This window comes from Tiliqua scincoides, chromosome 3, assembly GCF_035046505.1.
Source record: "Tiliqua scincoides isolate rTilSci1 chromosome 3, rTilSci1.hap2, whole genome shotgun sequence".
Classification (NCBI taxonomy): domain Eukaryota; kingdom Metazoa; phylum Chordata; class Lepidosauria; order Squamata; family Scincidae; genus Tiliqua; species Tiliqua scincoides.
This window is the reverse complement of record NC_089823.1, coordinates 235,485,463-235,502,539: the sequence shown is the minus strand read 5'-3', so window position 1 is coordinate 235,502,539 and position 17,077 is coordinate 235,485,463. Positions and strand designations below refer to the sequence as shown.

The 17,077-nt window shown below is 47.3% G+C and overlaps 1 protein-coding gene across 1 annotated transcript in view; it reads left to right on the top strand.

Moving 5' to 3' along the window:
* Positions 1-17,077, top strand: part of LOC136644633 (cytochrome P450 2J2-like) — a 33,302-nt gene that overhangs the window by 14,546 nt on the left and 1,679 nt on the right. Inside the window, exons 4-8 of the mRNA XM_066620658.1 lie at positions 8,158-8,318; positions 11,539-11,715; positions 13,452-13,593; positions 15,337-15,524; positions 16,565-16,706. Of these exons, the coding sequence (XP_066476755.1) occupies positions 8,158-8,318; positions 11,539-11,715; positions 13,452-13,593; positions 15,337-15,524; positions 16,565-16,706 (810 nt within the window). The remainder of the gene's footprint in view (positions 1-8,157; positions 8,319-11,538; positions 11,716-13,451; positions 13,594-15,336; positions 15,525-16,564; positions 16,707-17,077) is intronic.

Here is a 17,077-nt window from a genome sequence, read left to right as displayed (position 1 = left end):
AGACGCTGGCTCGGAGCCTGTTTCAACTGAATGCACTGCCCACGCCCTAACTGGTCCGTTTTGGACACTCGGAGGGATAAAAAATGGAGGAATAAACTCCCAAGCCATAAAACACATTCCCCCCACTGAAGACCTCTGTCAGTGGGGGCAAACCGTGACCTAACCAACACCTCACCTGGGCGAAAAGCCCCATAAAACATTACCAGAGTCACTGCCCGAAGCGGCAGCGACTCGTAGGTTGAGGAACACATGGCACTAAACTCCATGTGTAGCCCCTGTAAAATGGTGGGCGTAGTAGGTAGGCGCTTGTCGGCGCCTGCGGGGAATTGCCGGCCAAAACCAGCCACCATCTTACACACCCTAAAATCCTTGGTGAAGTCCTGAATTCCCCAGGCCTGGAACTGGAAGGAGATGGCCGCCAGATAAATCGACATAGCTTTACTGGATAACCCCCTATTATGCAGTCCCAAAATGAACTGCCTAAGAGTGTGGGGCTCAAATGGTCCCTGCTCTGGCACCAAAGCCAACCTACAGAAATTACCAAACTCACGGGACTTACTCAAATAACTGGTGCAGGTAGATGGAGCCAGCGATGCCCAGATGGCTTCCTGGGCCTCATCATACCAAGTCCCCACAGCCATGTGGGCATGGGATCCGGATCTTGCCTGGCCTCGGGGGCTAATAGCCGAAAGTGCTCCTCCTTGCCCACCGCAGCCACTGTAAGCCTGTGGCCGAGGCCTTTTAACAGGACAGACCACCTCCTCCTCCACATCTAGGGAGTTGCTGCCCTGCGCCTCGCCCTCCTCGACAGTAACACGCTTAGCCTCCAGAACGTGTACCTGCCAGGGAGGGATAGAGGCCCCTTTACTCTTTCTAATTGACCTGCGAGGTACGGGGACTGCCCCGGAGCTGGAGCCCCCATCACCCTGCCCCGCCTTGCGAAGGGCCCTTTCTTTTTTGTCTCGCGTCGTAGTGAGTCATGAAGGCCCAAAACACCGGCCTTGCTCCTCATCATCCGGTGATGAGGGAGGGGAGGGGAAGCTGGAACCGCCTTCCTGGTGGCCTTGCCGCCTGACTTCTGAGTTTTCTTCCCCATGTCCACCCCCCTGTGAAGGAATATCCGGAGTGGGGGCCACCACTCCCTATGTTCTAATTTTTACAATACGATATGGAAAGGGAACGATCCCAGCAGTGCCGCCGCAGCAGCACAGTTTCTTGCCCCTCCACGCTGTGACTGGAGCCTGCTGTAACTGGAAGTCCCCCAACTCTGAAAATGAAAGACCCTTGGGCAGTTGAAGCCTTCAAAATGGCCGCTGGGCTAATTCAATTTTTTTTATTTCAAAATGGCGGAGCGCCATGAGGCAGGGTGCTAAAATGGCGCACAGCCACGACATGCCCCCCAATGGCCGCCAAAATGAGGCCCGACACAATCGCCCCCCCAGGTAGGTGGGCAAGGGCCGCCGGGTGGCCGCCCACCACAGGCTTCTGTCGTCCCCAGCAGACCCCCGGGAGGCACCCACAGTCGCCACTCATGGGGTGCCCAAGAGCGCTGTGCCCTGCAGCACGGCAGGCAGAGCGTGCAGCGGGCAGCCCTTGATGTTACCGCTCGGTCAGAGTGTGCAACGGGCCACCCCTTCCCTACACTCCTTTGCAGAGTGCGCAGCGGGTTGTCCCCATTCACGCGCTGCCCACAGAGCGCATGAGCCCGCCGCCCCGAACGCGGTGAGGCAGAGCGCGCAACGCCACCCACCCCCCAAGCTAAACTAGAGAGGCTGCCCACTGCTGCAGGTGACGGGAGCTTGCCAGCATGGCAACACGCGCCCCAAGCCCCGTCGCGGGGCAGTCCCTCTCCGTTCCTGGAGAAGCGTCCTGCCCGGTTGCTTCCAGGAACGGAACTGAGCTGGGTCTAGCGCCTGCGCGCTAGATCAGGCTTAGTCGTCCCATCCCCTAATGCCAGCCAGCCAATCAGCTGGCAGCAAAGCCCTGCTGCTGGCTGATAGGGGGCTAGGCATGGCAATCATTGCTAGCGTGCCCATACAGGCACGCTAGCTGCCTTTGTAGTCACTATGTTGTGAAAATCACATTTTCACCAATGAATTTAGTTCAGGGGTATCAAACTTGTTTAGACTGAGGGCCGAAAAGCATTCATCATGCCTGGTGAGGGTCAGAATTGATGTCATTGCGCAGGAAGTGATGTCTTTAAACATGTCATAACCAAAATAAGCACTTTTTCTCACTTAGGAACTCATTAGCTGCAAATGACAGAAGATAATACACACAACTCTTGATCATATTTCAAGATATGAGAGCCCAGTTTTCATATGGGCTGCCCTTTCAGCAGTAACACCTCAGCACTGCTCAGCAGCTGAAAGCCTGAGGGCCGGATAAAAAGCTTCCGTGGGGTGCATCTGGTCCCCAGGCCTTATGTTTGACTATGATTTAGTGGGCCCTGTGAGATAGCAAAAGCAGCACATGCAGATATTGACACCTCCCCAGATGGAAAGATCACAGGAATAGCTAAGTATGGAGCTAAGTATGGAACATTCAAAGTAAGAGGTTTCCATACTCCTCTGTGCTGGAATGGTCACTTTAAAGCATTGCCTTCCCAAGGATAACCACACTGACCACTTTCTACCTCAGCCTTAAATCATTTCACAGTCACTAAAAAGTGGTTTTGTAAATATTTACTCTTCAAAAGAAATCTACACATGTTGTTTGTTTACTTGAAGGCTCACCTGTATGCACTTTGACCCTCGCACCACAGATACAGACTTTGGAAGTAACTTGGACCATTTTATTTAACTTTCTCCATAAGAAACAGCAGGGCACTAACTGCCACCCAAAGCTGTGTGGGGACCTGAGTTGGGAGAAGGTGCTCACTGTCTACCTCCCATGAGATGTTCATGGACATGCCACCTGGCTCCAGGCTGTGTCCAGTCATTGGTTAATCATGCCTATCCTCACCAATCCATGAGGGTCAAGGTAGCTGGACAGCGCAGCTTTGCCTATTCCAGTCAGTGGCATCACTAGGATTCGTGTCACCCGGTGCGGGAGGCCTGCGCGTCACCCCATGCAGTGGGCGGGGCAATGCCCCAAGTGGTGGGCGTGGTGATGTCCCATCAACCTGCCCCCACTGGTTTTTGGCTGTACCTTTTGTTAGAACACAGATATTTCAATGTGGTTTGTTTCATTGCATTCTGCATGAAATTACGCATTGATTGATATACAACATGATGGTATTATTCCTCCAAACTCTGATTTTGAACACTTGTAGAGTCTCACACACACACACACACACACCCCGTGTCAACTTACTAATACCTTATTGCAGCAATTCTCAAACTTTTAGCACTGGGACCGACTTTTTAGAATGACAATCTGTCCAGGACCCATTGGAAGTGATGTCATGGCCAGAAGTGACATCATCTAGCGAATTAAAATAAATAATTATAAATAATTAAATTAAAATAAAAGAAATAATTAAATAAGGGGGAGCCATTCCTGTTCCACCAAGTGAATCTACTCTGAAGTAAGTCCTACTGTGGTCAACGGGGCTTACTCTCAGGAAAGTGTGGGTAGGATTGCAGCCTGTGAGCCCACTCCTATGCATGTCTACTCAGAAGTAAGTCCCATAGTGGTCAATGGGGCATACTCTCAGGAAAGTGTGGGTAGAATTGCAGCCTGTGAGCTCAAGCGTATGCATGTCTACTGAGACATAAGTCCCATAGTGGTCAGTGGAGCTTACTCTGTAGCCTGCCTGCAATAACAACCCCCCCCCCCAAAAGAATCAGTGAGATTTATAGCCCTCCCCAGTGCCCAGTTTAAAGTTCTTCTATTTCATGCATATCAAGACAAAGACCCTCCTGGCTTTGCAAGTGCAAAATAGAAAACTTTCCCCTTACCAGTTCAAGCCTATTTTTTTGTCCTTTTTAGTGGGGAGGGAGGCTGCCTTCTGGAGCATTTGTTGCACTCCAGCTCCATCGGATTGGGACCATTCTGGTGTCCTCACATTCCCCTTTCCCTGGCCTGACCAGCAGCCAAAGCAAGTCTGCCTACTTGCGAGTAAACATGACTTGAGGCTGCTTCACTTTCCATAGGGCTCAATAGACTCGCAGCTGGGAGGGAGGGAGTACTTCTTGGGTGTTTTGGGGGATTGCATTCATTGGATCAGGACCACTCTGACGTCCTTGGAGTCCTCTCAGCCTTCCCTGTCTGACAGACTATGGCAAGTACACCTATTCATGAGTAAATGCACGATATGGCTCACTTTCACTTTCCATAGGGATCCATTCATTTTTTTCTTTCCGGTTTTTTGGCCAAAACTTTTGAAGGAGCTATTTCAATTCTGTTTTTTGCATTGCATTCCGCTGGGAATTCTGCATCCAACAGTGTATGGCATGATGGGGTAGCTCCTAATGCCATGATTTTAGCGAGTCATTCCCCCAGGGCATGTCACCTCCCCGGCACGTCACCCGGTGTGGCCCGTACCACCCGCACCTCTCTAGTGACTCCGCTGATTCCAGTCAAGGGGCTCGCCAGCTAACCTCTTTGAGCAGTATTGGCTCACCCCTTAACTTTGCTTACCTCAAATGGACATTGAGGCCTAAGGCCTACTAACCCCCCTCCCCCATGACTCCTGCCACACAGGGGGCCAGCCTAGCGCTTGGCCCCACCACCCCACTACAAAAAACTGCCTTATGCCCTACTGTAAGTCCAACAGAAAAAGATCTGTGCCAGCTGGAGACAGATGCACACTGTTCGATCAAACCAAGTTGGACCACTCCAACCTTATTTCCAGGTGCTGAATGACAGCCCCGCCTTGTAACCATATTAGCTGCCCTACATAAGCATCAAGACTTTTCTAAGCTAGGTCCACCCTACAGACACTTTTGGCATTCCTCCATGCCCAGCGGGACACAAAGGAGGACCATAGGAGTTTTATCCCTGGGAACCAGTGCCTTACCAACACAAATTCCCTGTGGATCTTAAGACTCAAGGACATAGTTGTCCTCTAGCTCAGATCGTACTCACCAAGATATATCACAAGTATCTGCGGCGGTGTACTGATGGACAAAAAATCTGGTAAAACCTGTCCCCAAAGCATGCCTCTCGTGGCCTCCTATCCAATGCTAGCAAATTTGCCAGGCCCCAACTGAGTACTGAAGCTGGAGCTCACTGTTCTCTTCCCAGCCCAAAAGAGGGTGGAATGCCTAACGACAAGAATTGTCACGGACTGAAAGCAAGAACAACCCACAAACAAGAAAACAAGCATGAGCTAGGGCAAAGGTGTGGCAGTGCAATGGCTAACCAACCCAACGCCGGAAAAATAACCAGGAAGGACACCCTCGTGCACCCAAAGGCTGTAACTCAAAGGTTGACACTGCCACTAATGACTGGAGCTTGCGGGGCCCCAAATCAAGGGCTTTGGCCAAACTGAGGTCTGCAAACCTCCACAGAAAAGTGTGTACTGCCACCACAGACCAATGGGGCCAAAGTCCGTGTATAAATAGGCTGGACCAATAATTAGGCACATAGGGAGAAGTGGTGTGTCAGGTCAGCAGGGGAGGATAGCGCTTGCTTTCTGGATAGCAGAGTGGCATGGGAGTGTAGGGAGATAGCAAAAGAAGCAGGCAATCCCAAACAGAGCCAAGGAAGCAGACACAGGCTTGTTTGTTGCAGAAGCAGGTATTGGTAAAGGAGCAGGCAGAAGAGTAGTCAGCCAAACGGTCCAGAAGTTAGGGATACAGCAGGTCACAGTCATGAGAAGGCAGTCCAAATCAGGACACAATATATCCAGGGCTTTTAGCCAAATCAGTCCATCAGTCAAGCAGTGTCAGAGACGATGTGGCCCTCTTGCCAAAATGTTTGGACACCCCTGATCTAGACTGATCTTCCATTTCGGTGATGCATTATTTTGATATTTTTGTTTCGGTTTTGCAGTCAAGGTCTTCAGTTATTACTGCAGCAGTGCTGTACATGAGTCGGTTTGTTTTCTGCAGAGAATGTGTGCTTACGGTGCTTAGTACAATATTTGCATTTTCTAAAACTGTGGCAAGACATCTCATGTCCACAAGTTTTAATGCAGGCAACCTACTATTATTTTTCATCTTTTCATCTGCCCAGTTATTTTTATCTTTAGTTCTTGTTGGCTTTCAGTTGCTGGTCTTATAGCTGAAGTGAAGGCAAAGGAGAGGTTGCCAAGGAAAAACTGTCTGAAATCAAATTCGTCATGGGAGCTTCCTCGATTGCCATCTTCTCCTGTGTGGCTTCCTCAACTATCTGACATCGGAATCCTAACTTGCGCTGGAACAGGCAGGCCAACAGGCCTCTCCTGTATCCAGCACAAGTTTGAGGTTGACTGCAGGAAAAAATTTCTCTTACCCCGGGTAACACTGCAGCAGACCCAGTGAGGCTACTCGGATCCACGCCACCAATAAAGGTGGTGCAAATCCAAGCAGCCTGGGGCTGGTCCAGGCTGTCCAGAAACAGAGCTAGAATCCAGCATAATGCAAGATCCTGGCCTTGCCTCCCGCTCCCCGCCCACTCACCTGCCCACACTCTGAACACCCCCTCCCATCTCCTGCTCTGAACACCCCCTCCCATCTCCTCCCTGCCCTCTCCACACACACCCAGACTCCCATGCCAGCCAAGCTCAGCCGGCACATACTTACCCATCTCCGTTGATGCAGAGGCTGGATGTGGCCTTCATGTGCTGGTACACAGCCCTGCAACAACCCAGCCAACTTCCATGGAGGCATGAAACCCTTCCTGCGACCCTCCCAGGCTGGCACAAGCTGTGGGTGTAGTTTGGATTGCACCCTGAGCTGCTAAACCTGGCAGTTTTTCTGTTTCTGTGCTCTGGGTTATTCTCTGCAGTCTCACTATTCAACATTAGTGAACATTTTATTCCTTGTAATAAATTGACGCTGATCAACTAATCTCTGCTCTGTGAGTTCTAACGTTGGATGTTTCTCTTTCCAGGTCTTATGCATTCACTTCAAATAATCCCTTCTCACCTGATTCAATTTGTAGTAGCAGAGCATAATTTCTAATTATTCTTATTATAACTCCCACACCAATTGCAGTGGCTTGCTAGCCCTATGCATTCCCCAAGAGGTTAAGTAATTCTGGGCGCAATCCTAAAGGTGCCTTATGCCGGCCCAAATCCCTTCACCTCCAGAGGTGGCACAGGTCCGAGGAGACCCAGAGGGTAAGGGGAAGAGCTTCCCCTTGCCCGTGGCTGAGCCGCTGCACCCAACGAACCTGCATTGGCTTGCCTGCTGGCTTGCCTGCTCCAGCGCAGTTTTGGATTGTGCCCACTGTTAATTAATTAAATTCACAGTAGGATACGAGGTGCCAAGTGGCAGCCTGCCTCAGCCGAAGCCAGCCTCTCCCATGACGTCCTTGCTCCAGGAACCATGAGGTGGCTGAGTGGAAAGCAGCACAGGCTGCTCCGCAATCGGGTCGGAGGTCTGTTTGCCTGCCTCCAATAATGGTCCAGTCCTTCATGTCTCCCTGCCAGGTGCTCTGCTGCTGCGTGAGGTGGCTGAGTGGAGATGGTCGCCAAGACCCGATAAGGCCTCAGACGGCTTGCCCTTTGATGCTTTGCTCTCATTGCCACATGCCTGGCAAGGGATTGAGATCAGAGCTCCAACAGGGCTGCAGTCAAAGCAAACCCAGTCAAGTGCGTGCCACGGAGCTCCTGCCTGGACGGCATCCAGGAGCTGACTGAGCTTGCAGGGAGCCTCGCAGCTTGGCAAACACCTCAGTTCCTGCCCCCAAAGCCCAGGCTGTCCACTAGGGCAGAGAGCATGTGCCTGGCTGCGCAGCACGTGGGTGGGAAAACTTGCTGTGTGAGCACATGCAGCAGCATTCTTATGTGAAAATGTACATTTGCTCCATACTCTTAAAGTGCATATTTTGACTGCTTACCTTTCTACCATAGAGATATAAAGTCTATAATACATTTATAAAATAACACATTTTATTTATATCCCTAAGATTCTAAAGACTCTGGCTGTGAACCTGGAGCCTCACAAGAACTGTTTCCAATTGGGCCCCAGAGCTCCTAAGGCCAGCCTCTCTCTCTCTCTCTCTCTCTCTCTCTCTCTCTCTCTCTCTCTCTCTCTGTCTCACCATTAATAACTGTATTTGCAGGGCAGCCACTTGACCCCATGTTACCCATCACTAATTCAGCCTGCAATGTGATTTGTACTTTGGCTTTTGGTCATCGGTTTTCGCTTGAAGACAAAGAGTTCCTGAAGTTGACGGAAGCCCTTGAAAGTAGCTTAAACTTTGCAGGCACCTTCTTTCATGTAGTGAGTAGCTTTTTTCTTCTCTACCGAGTCGGCCAATTTTGTTTCCCAAATGCCTTTTCTAACCCTTTAAACAATTAAGCATACTACTAAAGAATATATTCTTAGACTTTAACTGGAGTACACGTTTAACAGAATCGCAGATCCATGAGCGGAATCAAAGGTGTAGCTAAGAGGGTGCAGGGAGTAGCAATAGCACTGGGCAACAAGCTTTAGGGGGGCAACAAGCTGAACTTGATACTACCGGCCAAAATTGTGAAAATCTTGGTATGTACAAATAATACCATCATGTTATATATCATTGGAAAGGTACATTCAGGAAAGGTATCATACATTATGATACAGAATGGAACCAATAAGGTGCTAATATGAGTCAGCTCTCATTTCTGGTTTTTTTAATTAATTAATTATGTATTTATTTTATTAACACACACAAACATACAAACATATAACATACATTTAGGAGTGCTAAATACCATATACCATTACTAATTAATCATACTATATCTCCTAATCTACTTACTCATCTATTTCTACCTTTTATTGATTTATCCATTTATTTATATAATATACAATAAATTTTCCCTAACGCCCTATACTATATTTTCTAAATATTCACTTTCTACCAAGCGTAAACTAACTTCAATTGCTCATTAATATTAAAACAAAATAATCTAATTACCAAAATTATCACCTCAGCTATTTCAACTCCAATCTAATTCTCCAATCTAATTACACTTTTTTTCTTTGACATAATAACCACATATAAAACAATTCTTCCACATGTTTACATTTCCAGCTATATATTTTTAATACATTCTAATTCATATTTATCAATTTCATACGTATTCTTTTTTTAAAAAAAATAAATTTGGACCATTTTTATTAGCTGAATAAATCCTCCAATTTTCTTTAACCCTCAGATTACCCCTCAGGGTTCTTTTTCTTTCTTATTTTCTATTTTTTCTCCTGTAATATCTTTAATAATTTATCTCTATAACAGAATCTGATAGATGCACACTTTCTTATATAGGGTGTGTTCATTCTTCCAGTTAACTGGGATATATTTTCTCCTTCTTGTTCCAACAAATTTTGTGATTTGTGCATTCCTGTTACTCTGTCCATCTTATTTTTCTTGATGTCCATCAGTGCCTCTTCTTCGTCCTGTTGATCATCCTGTTGATTTTCCTCCTTGTCTGCTTTTCACTATCTTGTTTATCTTCTGGTTGTTTCTTTATAACTTCCAATTGTTCCTTACAGACATCTAACAATTGGGAAAGAGTCTCCATACTGGCTTGAATCTGCGAGGACCAATTCAGCTGTTGTCGCTCCATAACAAGCAATCTCTCCATATTAATCAAGATTTTCTGTATTCACATTTCTGGAACAGAGTCCATTTTGCAATTTCTCTCTAGTCCACTAGATGTCCACAACATATTATTCTCCTCACTTCCACCATGTCATTACTACTCTGCCATCTGCACTCCTTACATACCTCTTGCAGATAACAGTCCAGTACGGTTAACGGAGAGAAAAACAAAACGAAAGAAAACAGTCTCACCGTCTCTGGTGCAGAGAAAACAAAGCTCATTCAAATCTAATGAGAATTATATTATATCCAATTATATCCAATTCATTCAATTATATCCAATTATATCCAATTCACTAATGAGGCTATACTATGTCTCCAAAACTAGATGTGATAGGGCAAAACGGATCCCATTTTTGGAATCAGCACCCCAAATTCATATCAAACCACCATAAAGTTTGGGAAAAACTTTTCTGACCCTCAATTTTGTAGGCCTGTGTAATGGAAATATCAATGGGAGGAGGTGATCAGGATTAGAACTGCAGTAGGGGCAGAGTAAAAAAATCCCTTTCCTCCACTCCAGTTCTGTTGCATTTCATTTCCGTGGTGTGCAGTTTTGAAAAAGAAAAAGACAAGGGGATATCATGCATTCAGAATAGTGTCTAGTTTGACACAGAGAGACTGGAGTGACTCTGTGTGTGTGTGTGTGTGTGTGTGTGTGTGTGTGTGTGTGTGTGTGTGTGTGAGGGAGAGAGAGAGAGCTGATAGTCAGTGGCTGATCAAAGTGATCTTTGGGTTTAATGCTGTTTCTCTGGGGACCAGATGTCATTTGTTGCATGACTTGTAGGAGTGTTGTGTGTGGCTTACTTCCACCTAATGATCAATGGTAAATAAACCAGATATTACAAAGACTCTATCTGCCTCCAGTGATCTCTCCTCTAAAACAGGATTCCCAACCTTTTGGATACCATGGACCATTAAGGCAAAAATTAGAATTGCTGTTGGCCTTGTATAGTGGCGCTGCATAGCCCAGTGTGGAACAGCAGCAGGCTCTGTAACCGGATGAACCTGGAAGAGCAGCCCAGCAGCTGAAGGAGTGCGTGCCTCTCGTTTCTCTCAGGGAGCTGATGAGGAGGTGTGACTTCTGCAGTTGCAGGCCTGTTCTTCCACGGTGTGTTGACTAAGGCATCTGGGCTGCACAAGATTGCACTGAAGCTCGCTCAATAGCAAGGCAGAATTGGAAATGATTGGCAAACAGGTGTGGCCCAATCTCTTTTAGTGTGCATGAGACCTTGCAGGCCACATTTCAAATTCTCTCAGACCATGGGCTGGGAACCAATGCGCTAAAACAGAGGTCTCCAAAACTCAGCCCGGGGGCCAGATGTGGCCTGCGGCAAGCCTCTATCCGGCCCACAGCCCGTCTCATGTCCCCTGAAAGCCCCTGGCCCACTTTGCTGAACATGACTGGAACTATGCTCTGGTTGCATCTGGAGGGTGTTCTAAGGGCCAGAGAAGTTGAATGAATGAGCCCATTCATTCATCTATTCACACACCTAAGTTCCATCTCTAATTTATTTACATAAATTTTATATTTAAATTTTTTCCTGCCCTCAAAACCATGCCAGACATTTGATGTGGCCCTCTAGCCAAAAAGTTTGGTGACCCCTGCTCTAAAAGAAGGCATATTCGGGTATCTTGTCCCCCTGGAACTACTCATCATTCATGGAGGTGGGGAACACTTGTCACAAGATGCTGTTTCTCAAATGTTGTCTGAACCATGATGTTGAAGTCGTAACTATTGGGTGGGCATATGAAACAATGCTGTAGTAACTTTTGGGGGGTTGTTAGCTTATGAACCCATGTTGCTGAGCTTTCTCATGATGGTAACAGGATGTGCTTTCATCTTTCCCATAGCTGTACGAAATATTCCCGTTTGTCATGAAACATCTCCCAGGGCCTCACCAAAAGGCATTGCTCTCTATTGAGACAGTGCTTTCATTTGGAAAGAAGGAGGTAGAAAGGCACAAGGAGCATCACTCTCTGCATGAACCTCGGGATTTCATTGATTTCTATCTCCTTCAGATGGAGAAAGTGAGTACCTGCTTTGTATGTCCTGGAGCACTGCCTGGGGGCAACGGGGATCTGGATGGGGGCTAACAAACCGAAATGAAATTCATGCAAGATGGAAATCCTCCTGGTTGGGAAATCCATGATGCGGGTGCTGGACTACAGATGCGCAACTTGGGAGTTCTCCTGCATTCACAGCTGCCCCTGAATGTCCAGGTGTCAGCTATAGGATGTCTTTGCTGAGCTTCAGCTGGTGTGCAATCTGTGGCCCTACCTGCATCAGACAAGGTGGACCATGTCATGGAATATCAAGATTAGACTATTGTGATGCAGTCTGCATGGGGCAGCCCTTGAAGATGGTTCAGACGTTGCAACTAGCATAGAATGTGGAGACTTGTGTGGTTGCTGCAGGTCTGTTGTGGCACCTCTTATAGACTTTCCTCCACTTTGGGTTAAGAACAAGACCCTCTTCAAAAGCTTTCAGGCAAGGCCTTATTATTATTATTATTGTTATTATTATTATTATTATTTATATATATATATATATATATATATATATATATATATATATATATATATATATATATATATATATATATATGTTGGCAACCTTCAGTCTCAAAAGACTCTGGTATCGCGCTCTGGATGGTGGTTCTAGAACAGCGTCTAGTGTGGCTGAAAAGGCCGTTTCATGAGTGACAATCCCTTCCACACCGGAGCAAGTGCAGTCTGTCCCTGGTCTGTCTCCCTGGCTATGGGCCTTCCTTCTTTGCCTCTTTGCCTCAGACTGTTGGCTAAGTGTCTCTTCAAACTGGGAAAGGCCATGCTGCACAGCCTGCCTCCAAGCAGGCCGCTCAGAGGCCAGAGTTTCCCACTTGTTGAGGTCCACTCCTAAGGCCTTCAGATTCCTCTTGCAGATGTCCTTGTATCGCAGCTGTGGTCTACCTGTAGGGCGCTTTCCTTGCACGAGTTCTCCATAAAGGAGATCCTTTGGGATCCGGCCATCATCCATTCTCACAACATGACCGAGCCAACGCAGGCGTCTCTGTTTCAGCAGTGCATTATTAACACTATTTATATACCACTTTTCAACGAAAAGTTCACAAAGCGGTTTACAGAAAAAAATCAAATAACTAATGGCTCCCTGTTCCAAAAGGGCTCACAATCTAAAGATGTGAAAGAACAAAGACTTTCCTTTTCCAAAAAGTAAAAAAAAATCCTTCTGCCCTCATGAAGTCAGTAGTTGCATTAATTATTTATTGAAGGTTATATCGTTGTTGCTATTTTGCCACTAGTTGGTTTTAATATAGTGTGTGTGGATGGTGTGTCCCTGTATATTTTACAGTTTTTCAGTATGTATGTTAATATTATTGTAAGCTGCCTTAGGTCCCCTTTAGGGGGAAAAAAGTGGGATATAAATCAAATAAATTTGTCAATACTGCACATCTGATGAGCCATGTGTCCTGCTCTGATGGAACACCGACATTTGCAGTTGTCGTCAACAGACTTTTATATCCTAACCCCTTATGTCAGTGCTGGAAAGCACTGCACTTTGATGCAATGCACTTTGAGGGAAGGGAACAAAAAATTCCCTTACTTTGAGGAATCCTCTGTGCGTGACACCCAACTGCAGGATGTAGCAAATGTCCCATTGGCACCGCTATGCCAGTGCTAGAAAGCACTGACAAAGGGTTAGGATTGTGCCCTCAGTTGCCTAATATTGGCATTTTGTCCTTCGTCTCCTAATTTGTCAATAACAGAACAAGGATGTCCCTGACTCCACCTTTGATGATGAGAATCTGTCCCAGGCTATTTTTGACCTCTTTCTTGCGGGGACAGACACCACTTCTGGTACTCTGCAATGGGCGCTGCTTCTCATGGCATCTCACCCTGATATCCAAGGTGAGAGACCCCATTCTGCAATGGGACAGTCCCTGCTTTTGGCTGGGGAGGGGTGGCCAGGCCACTGTTTTTGCGGCAGGGACTCCTTGGGCAATGCTGAGGATTCCATACTAGCAGGGTCCAGGTGATGGGTGTCCAAAGTCACTGCATGGTGGCCTGGGCTCCCTTCCATCTCTTCCTTACCTGTGTGGAGTTTGTTGCCTGCTCTCCCTTCTGGGGTGGTGGGTGGAGTGCCCATTGAGAAGTTTGAGGGTGGGGTTCTCCTGGAGTAGGGTCCCCAGAAATGAGAGTTCTGAAAATGTTGATGAAGTTGGCAAAGTGTCCACAAAGTGTCTTGCCAGGACTGTTGTGAGGACAGCAGGCTGTTTATGCAAAGTGCTTCTTTTGCGCATGAAGGGCCTCAGTGGCCCAGGGAGTGAAGCACCTGGTTCCGCCTGCCAGACTCCCTGGCATCCGCTGGGAAAGGTTCCTTTCTGAAAACCCAGAGAGCCACTGCCAGGCAGTGTAGACCAGGAGTTCTCAAACTGGTGGGTCACGACCCACCAGCCCGAAAAGCCCTGCCTCTGTCCCCTTAAGTGGTGGGGGTGGTTGCAGTGTTATGGTGAAGCTGCAGTCAGAGTGATCATGCCACTGCTGGGGACACGGGCGTTTTTTTTACATACCCCTGTCTGCAGCAGCCTCCTTAGAGTGTGGGGAACCCTGCAGAGCCTCCTGAAGACTCTCCACACCTCAAAACGTTTAAAAGAGCGATCACAACCCACTTGAAAGTGGGTCATGATCGCATTTTCAAAAGGCTTTCAAATGGCTCTGCAGGGCTGCCTGCACTCACAGGACTGTGTCTCTGGTGGTGCTGCAATTGTTCCAGTTGCACCGTTGCCACTCCCCGCCCGCCCCCACCAAAATGTACCGCAGTTTTGGAACTCCCTGTGAGTTTGAAAACCACTGGTGTAGACAATAATGTGCTAGAGACACCAATGATACGTATGGTTCCATCTCAGGCAACTCCATCTGTTCGCCTCATGTCAGTTTATGCTGCCTTTCCTTTGCTGTTACGGCCCAATCCTATCAAACTGGAGCAGTGGCTGGTGCAGGCTGCTCCTCAGTACCTCCTCAGTTCCTCAGTAGAACAGTTTGCAGCAGGCCAAGCAGCCAGCTTCCCTGTTTGCACGGGGGGTCTGCCAGAGCTAGTTACCCTGGTGCAGGAGGTGGAATAGGGTGGAACAGGGTGGGGGAAGGTGGAACGGAGAGGGGACTGATTGGGCCAGGAGGGGTGGGTTCCGTGGTGGCAGCGCCCACCCAGTCTAAGCCAGCTTCCCAGACCCGATTCATCTACGTAGGTCAATGTCTGCACAGGATGTTGCTGGTAAACTTAAGAGTTGACACATAGCAGCTGCTGGGGCTCCCTCTGGGGCAAGGGAACAAATATCCCCCCACCCTGAGGATACCTCCAGCAGCCAAAAATCCCCCTGGGATGCAACTGCATCACCACATGGGGAGTTGGGTAGGATTGAGCTGCCCATTTGTTCACCTTGAGCTTATTTTCAGTGAAGTGCCTGCATGCATGAAGGAGGAAAGATGTCAGGACTCTCCAGACTGCATCTAGTTCAAGAGCTATTCAGGTTTCTTTAATTGCACTAAATGGAATATTTTAATATGGAATAAACGTCCCTCAATAACTGCCTAACTTTTTTGAGATGAAGGTGGTGTCCAAACTAAAACTTCCCTTCCCACCATTTTCCTTAGATAAGGTCCGCAAGGAGATAGAAGACGTTTTTGGTTCCTCTCAAATAATCCACTATCAAGATCGGAAGAAACTGCCCTACACCACTGCTGTGATTCACGAGGTCATGCGTTCCAAATATGTCTTCTTATTTGGGGCCCCCAGACAGACTACAGAGGATGTGAACATGCTTGGATATTTCATTCCCAAGGTACAGACTGGTGTGGCTTCACTTCTGTATCTCAAGAGCAATAGGCACCACAAGGTAAAATTCAAGAGATGCGGACAGGAGCTTCCTGTGCAATCTCCTGGAGGGCAGGAAGCTCCCATTTCTTTTCTCCCAAAGGCACTGCACTGTACAGGGCTTCCCATATCCTCCCTCTTGTTGCCTGCACTATCTATTTATTTAAAGCAGTGCATTAAAGCAGTGCATTAAAAAAGCAGTGCAATACAGTTGCATTAAAAATGTAAAAACAACAACAGAAAAGCATAAAAAGCAGCAACAAAAGACATGTATTAGTTAAAATGGGGTGTCCCTAAGAGTTCCCTCCCTCCTATTCCATGCCAAGTGGAGTAGAGATGTTTTAAAACATTTTCTATAACATTTTTTTCTTCACATCCAAGCTCCAATAACACAGGCCAACACACATTTTGCTTCCTTAAATGTTACACCAATTCCTGGGTATATTTGGGGTGCTGATTCAAAAAATGGCATCTGTTTTGCCTTATCACGTCTAGTTTTGGAGACATGGCATAGCCTTTTTAGTGAATGGTTCAAGCAGTTTCCTCATGAGGAAGCCTACACCATGGCCAGTGTCCTTGAACTGGCGACCTTCTGATGTTATCTTCAGGCTAACGGAGGCTCTACCCTCTAGACCAGACCTCCTGCCCCATTCATATCAATTCATATCAAACCACCATAAAGTTTGGGAAAACTTTTCTGACCCTCAGTTTTGTAGGCATGTGTAATAAGACAAGAGGAACACTTCCCGTGCACTGAATTTTTCTTTCCTGGGATCATAAATGGGCACACGGTTAGTTTTTACACATAGCTGACAGCTTACCCTCCTCCGCGATTTCAGTCTTTTCCACCTGCTTCAATCCACATTTGCTAGTGAGTCACATGATAATGTGTGTGTTTGGAAGCAGGATTGAATAACTCTGACAGGATGATTACCACCAAGGGTGGTAGCAGCTGTCCACCCAGGGAGCTCAGGATTGGGCTCTGAGTCAGCTGTTTCTTCCTTGCAGGGGACCCTTGTTATTCCAGACTTGCGCTCTGTTCTTCTTGATCCCAAGGAATGGGAGACCCCTGACGAGTTCAACCCACATCATTTTTTGGACAAAGACGGACATTTTGTGGAAAAAGAAGCATTTCTGCCATTTGGTGCAGGTACAAAGAAGGCCAAACTGCCTTGTGATTGAAAATCAGTGGCTGTTTAGTCGCCTCTTACGACAAGTACAGCCAAACTGAGGGCCTGTTCTTATCCCCAGCCCCCAGGGGAAGCAGCAGCAAACAGCCTCTAGAAAGGATGCTGTGCAGGAGTGGGTAGTTGCTCACCCTCAGCTCAACAGGTGAGACCCACCACTTTGAAAGGTGCCTCTGTCCCGGTAGCAAGAGGCGGCAGTGACTGAATTTCCTCACTCCCGTGAAAAACTTCAATATTCCAAGAAGTTGTCAATCCAGGGAAAAATGTTTTCAACCTACTTGAACTTGGGGATACTGAGAAAGTTGTTTCTTTTTCCCCAAACAATCATGCGGTG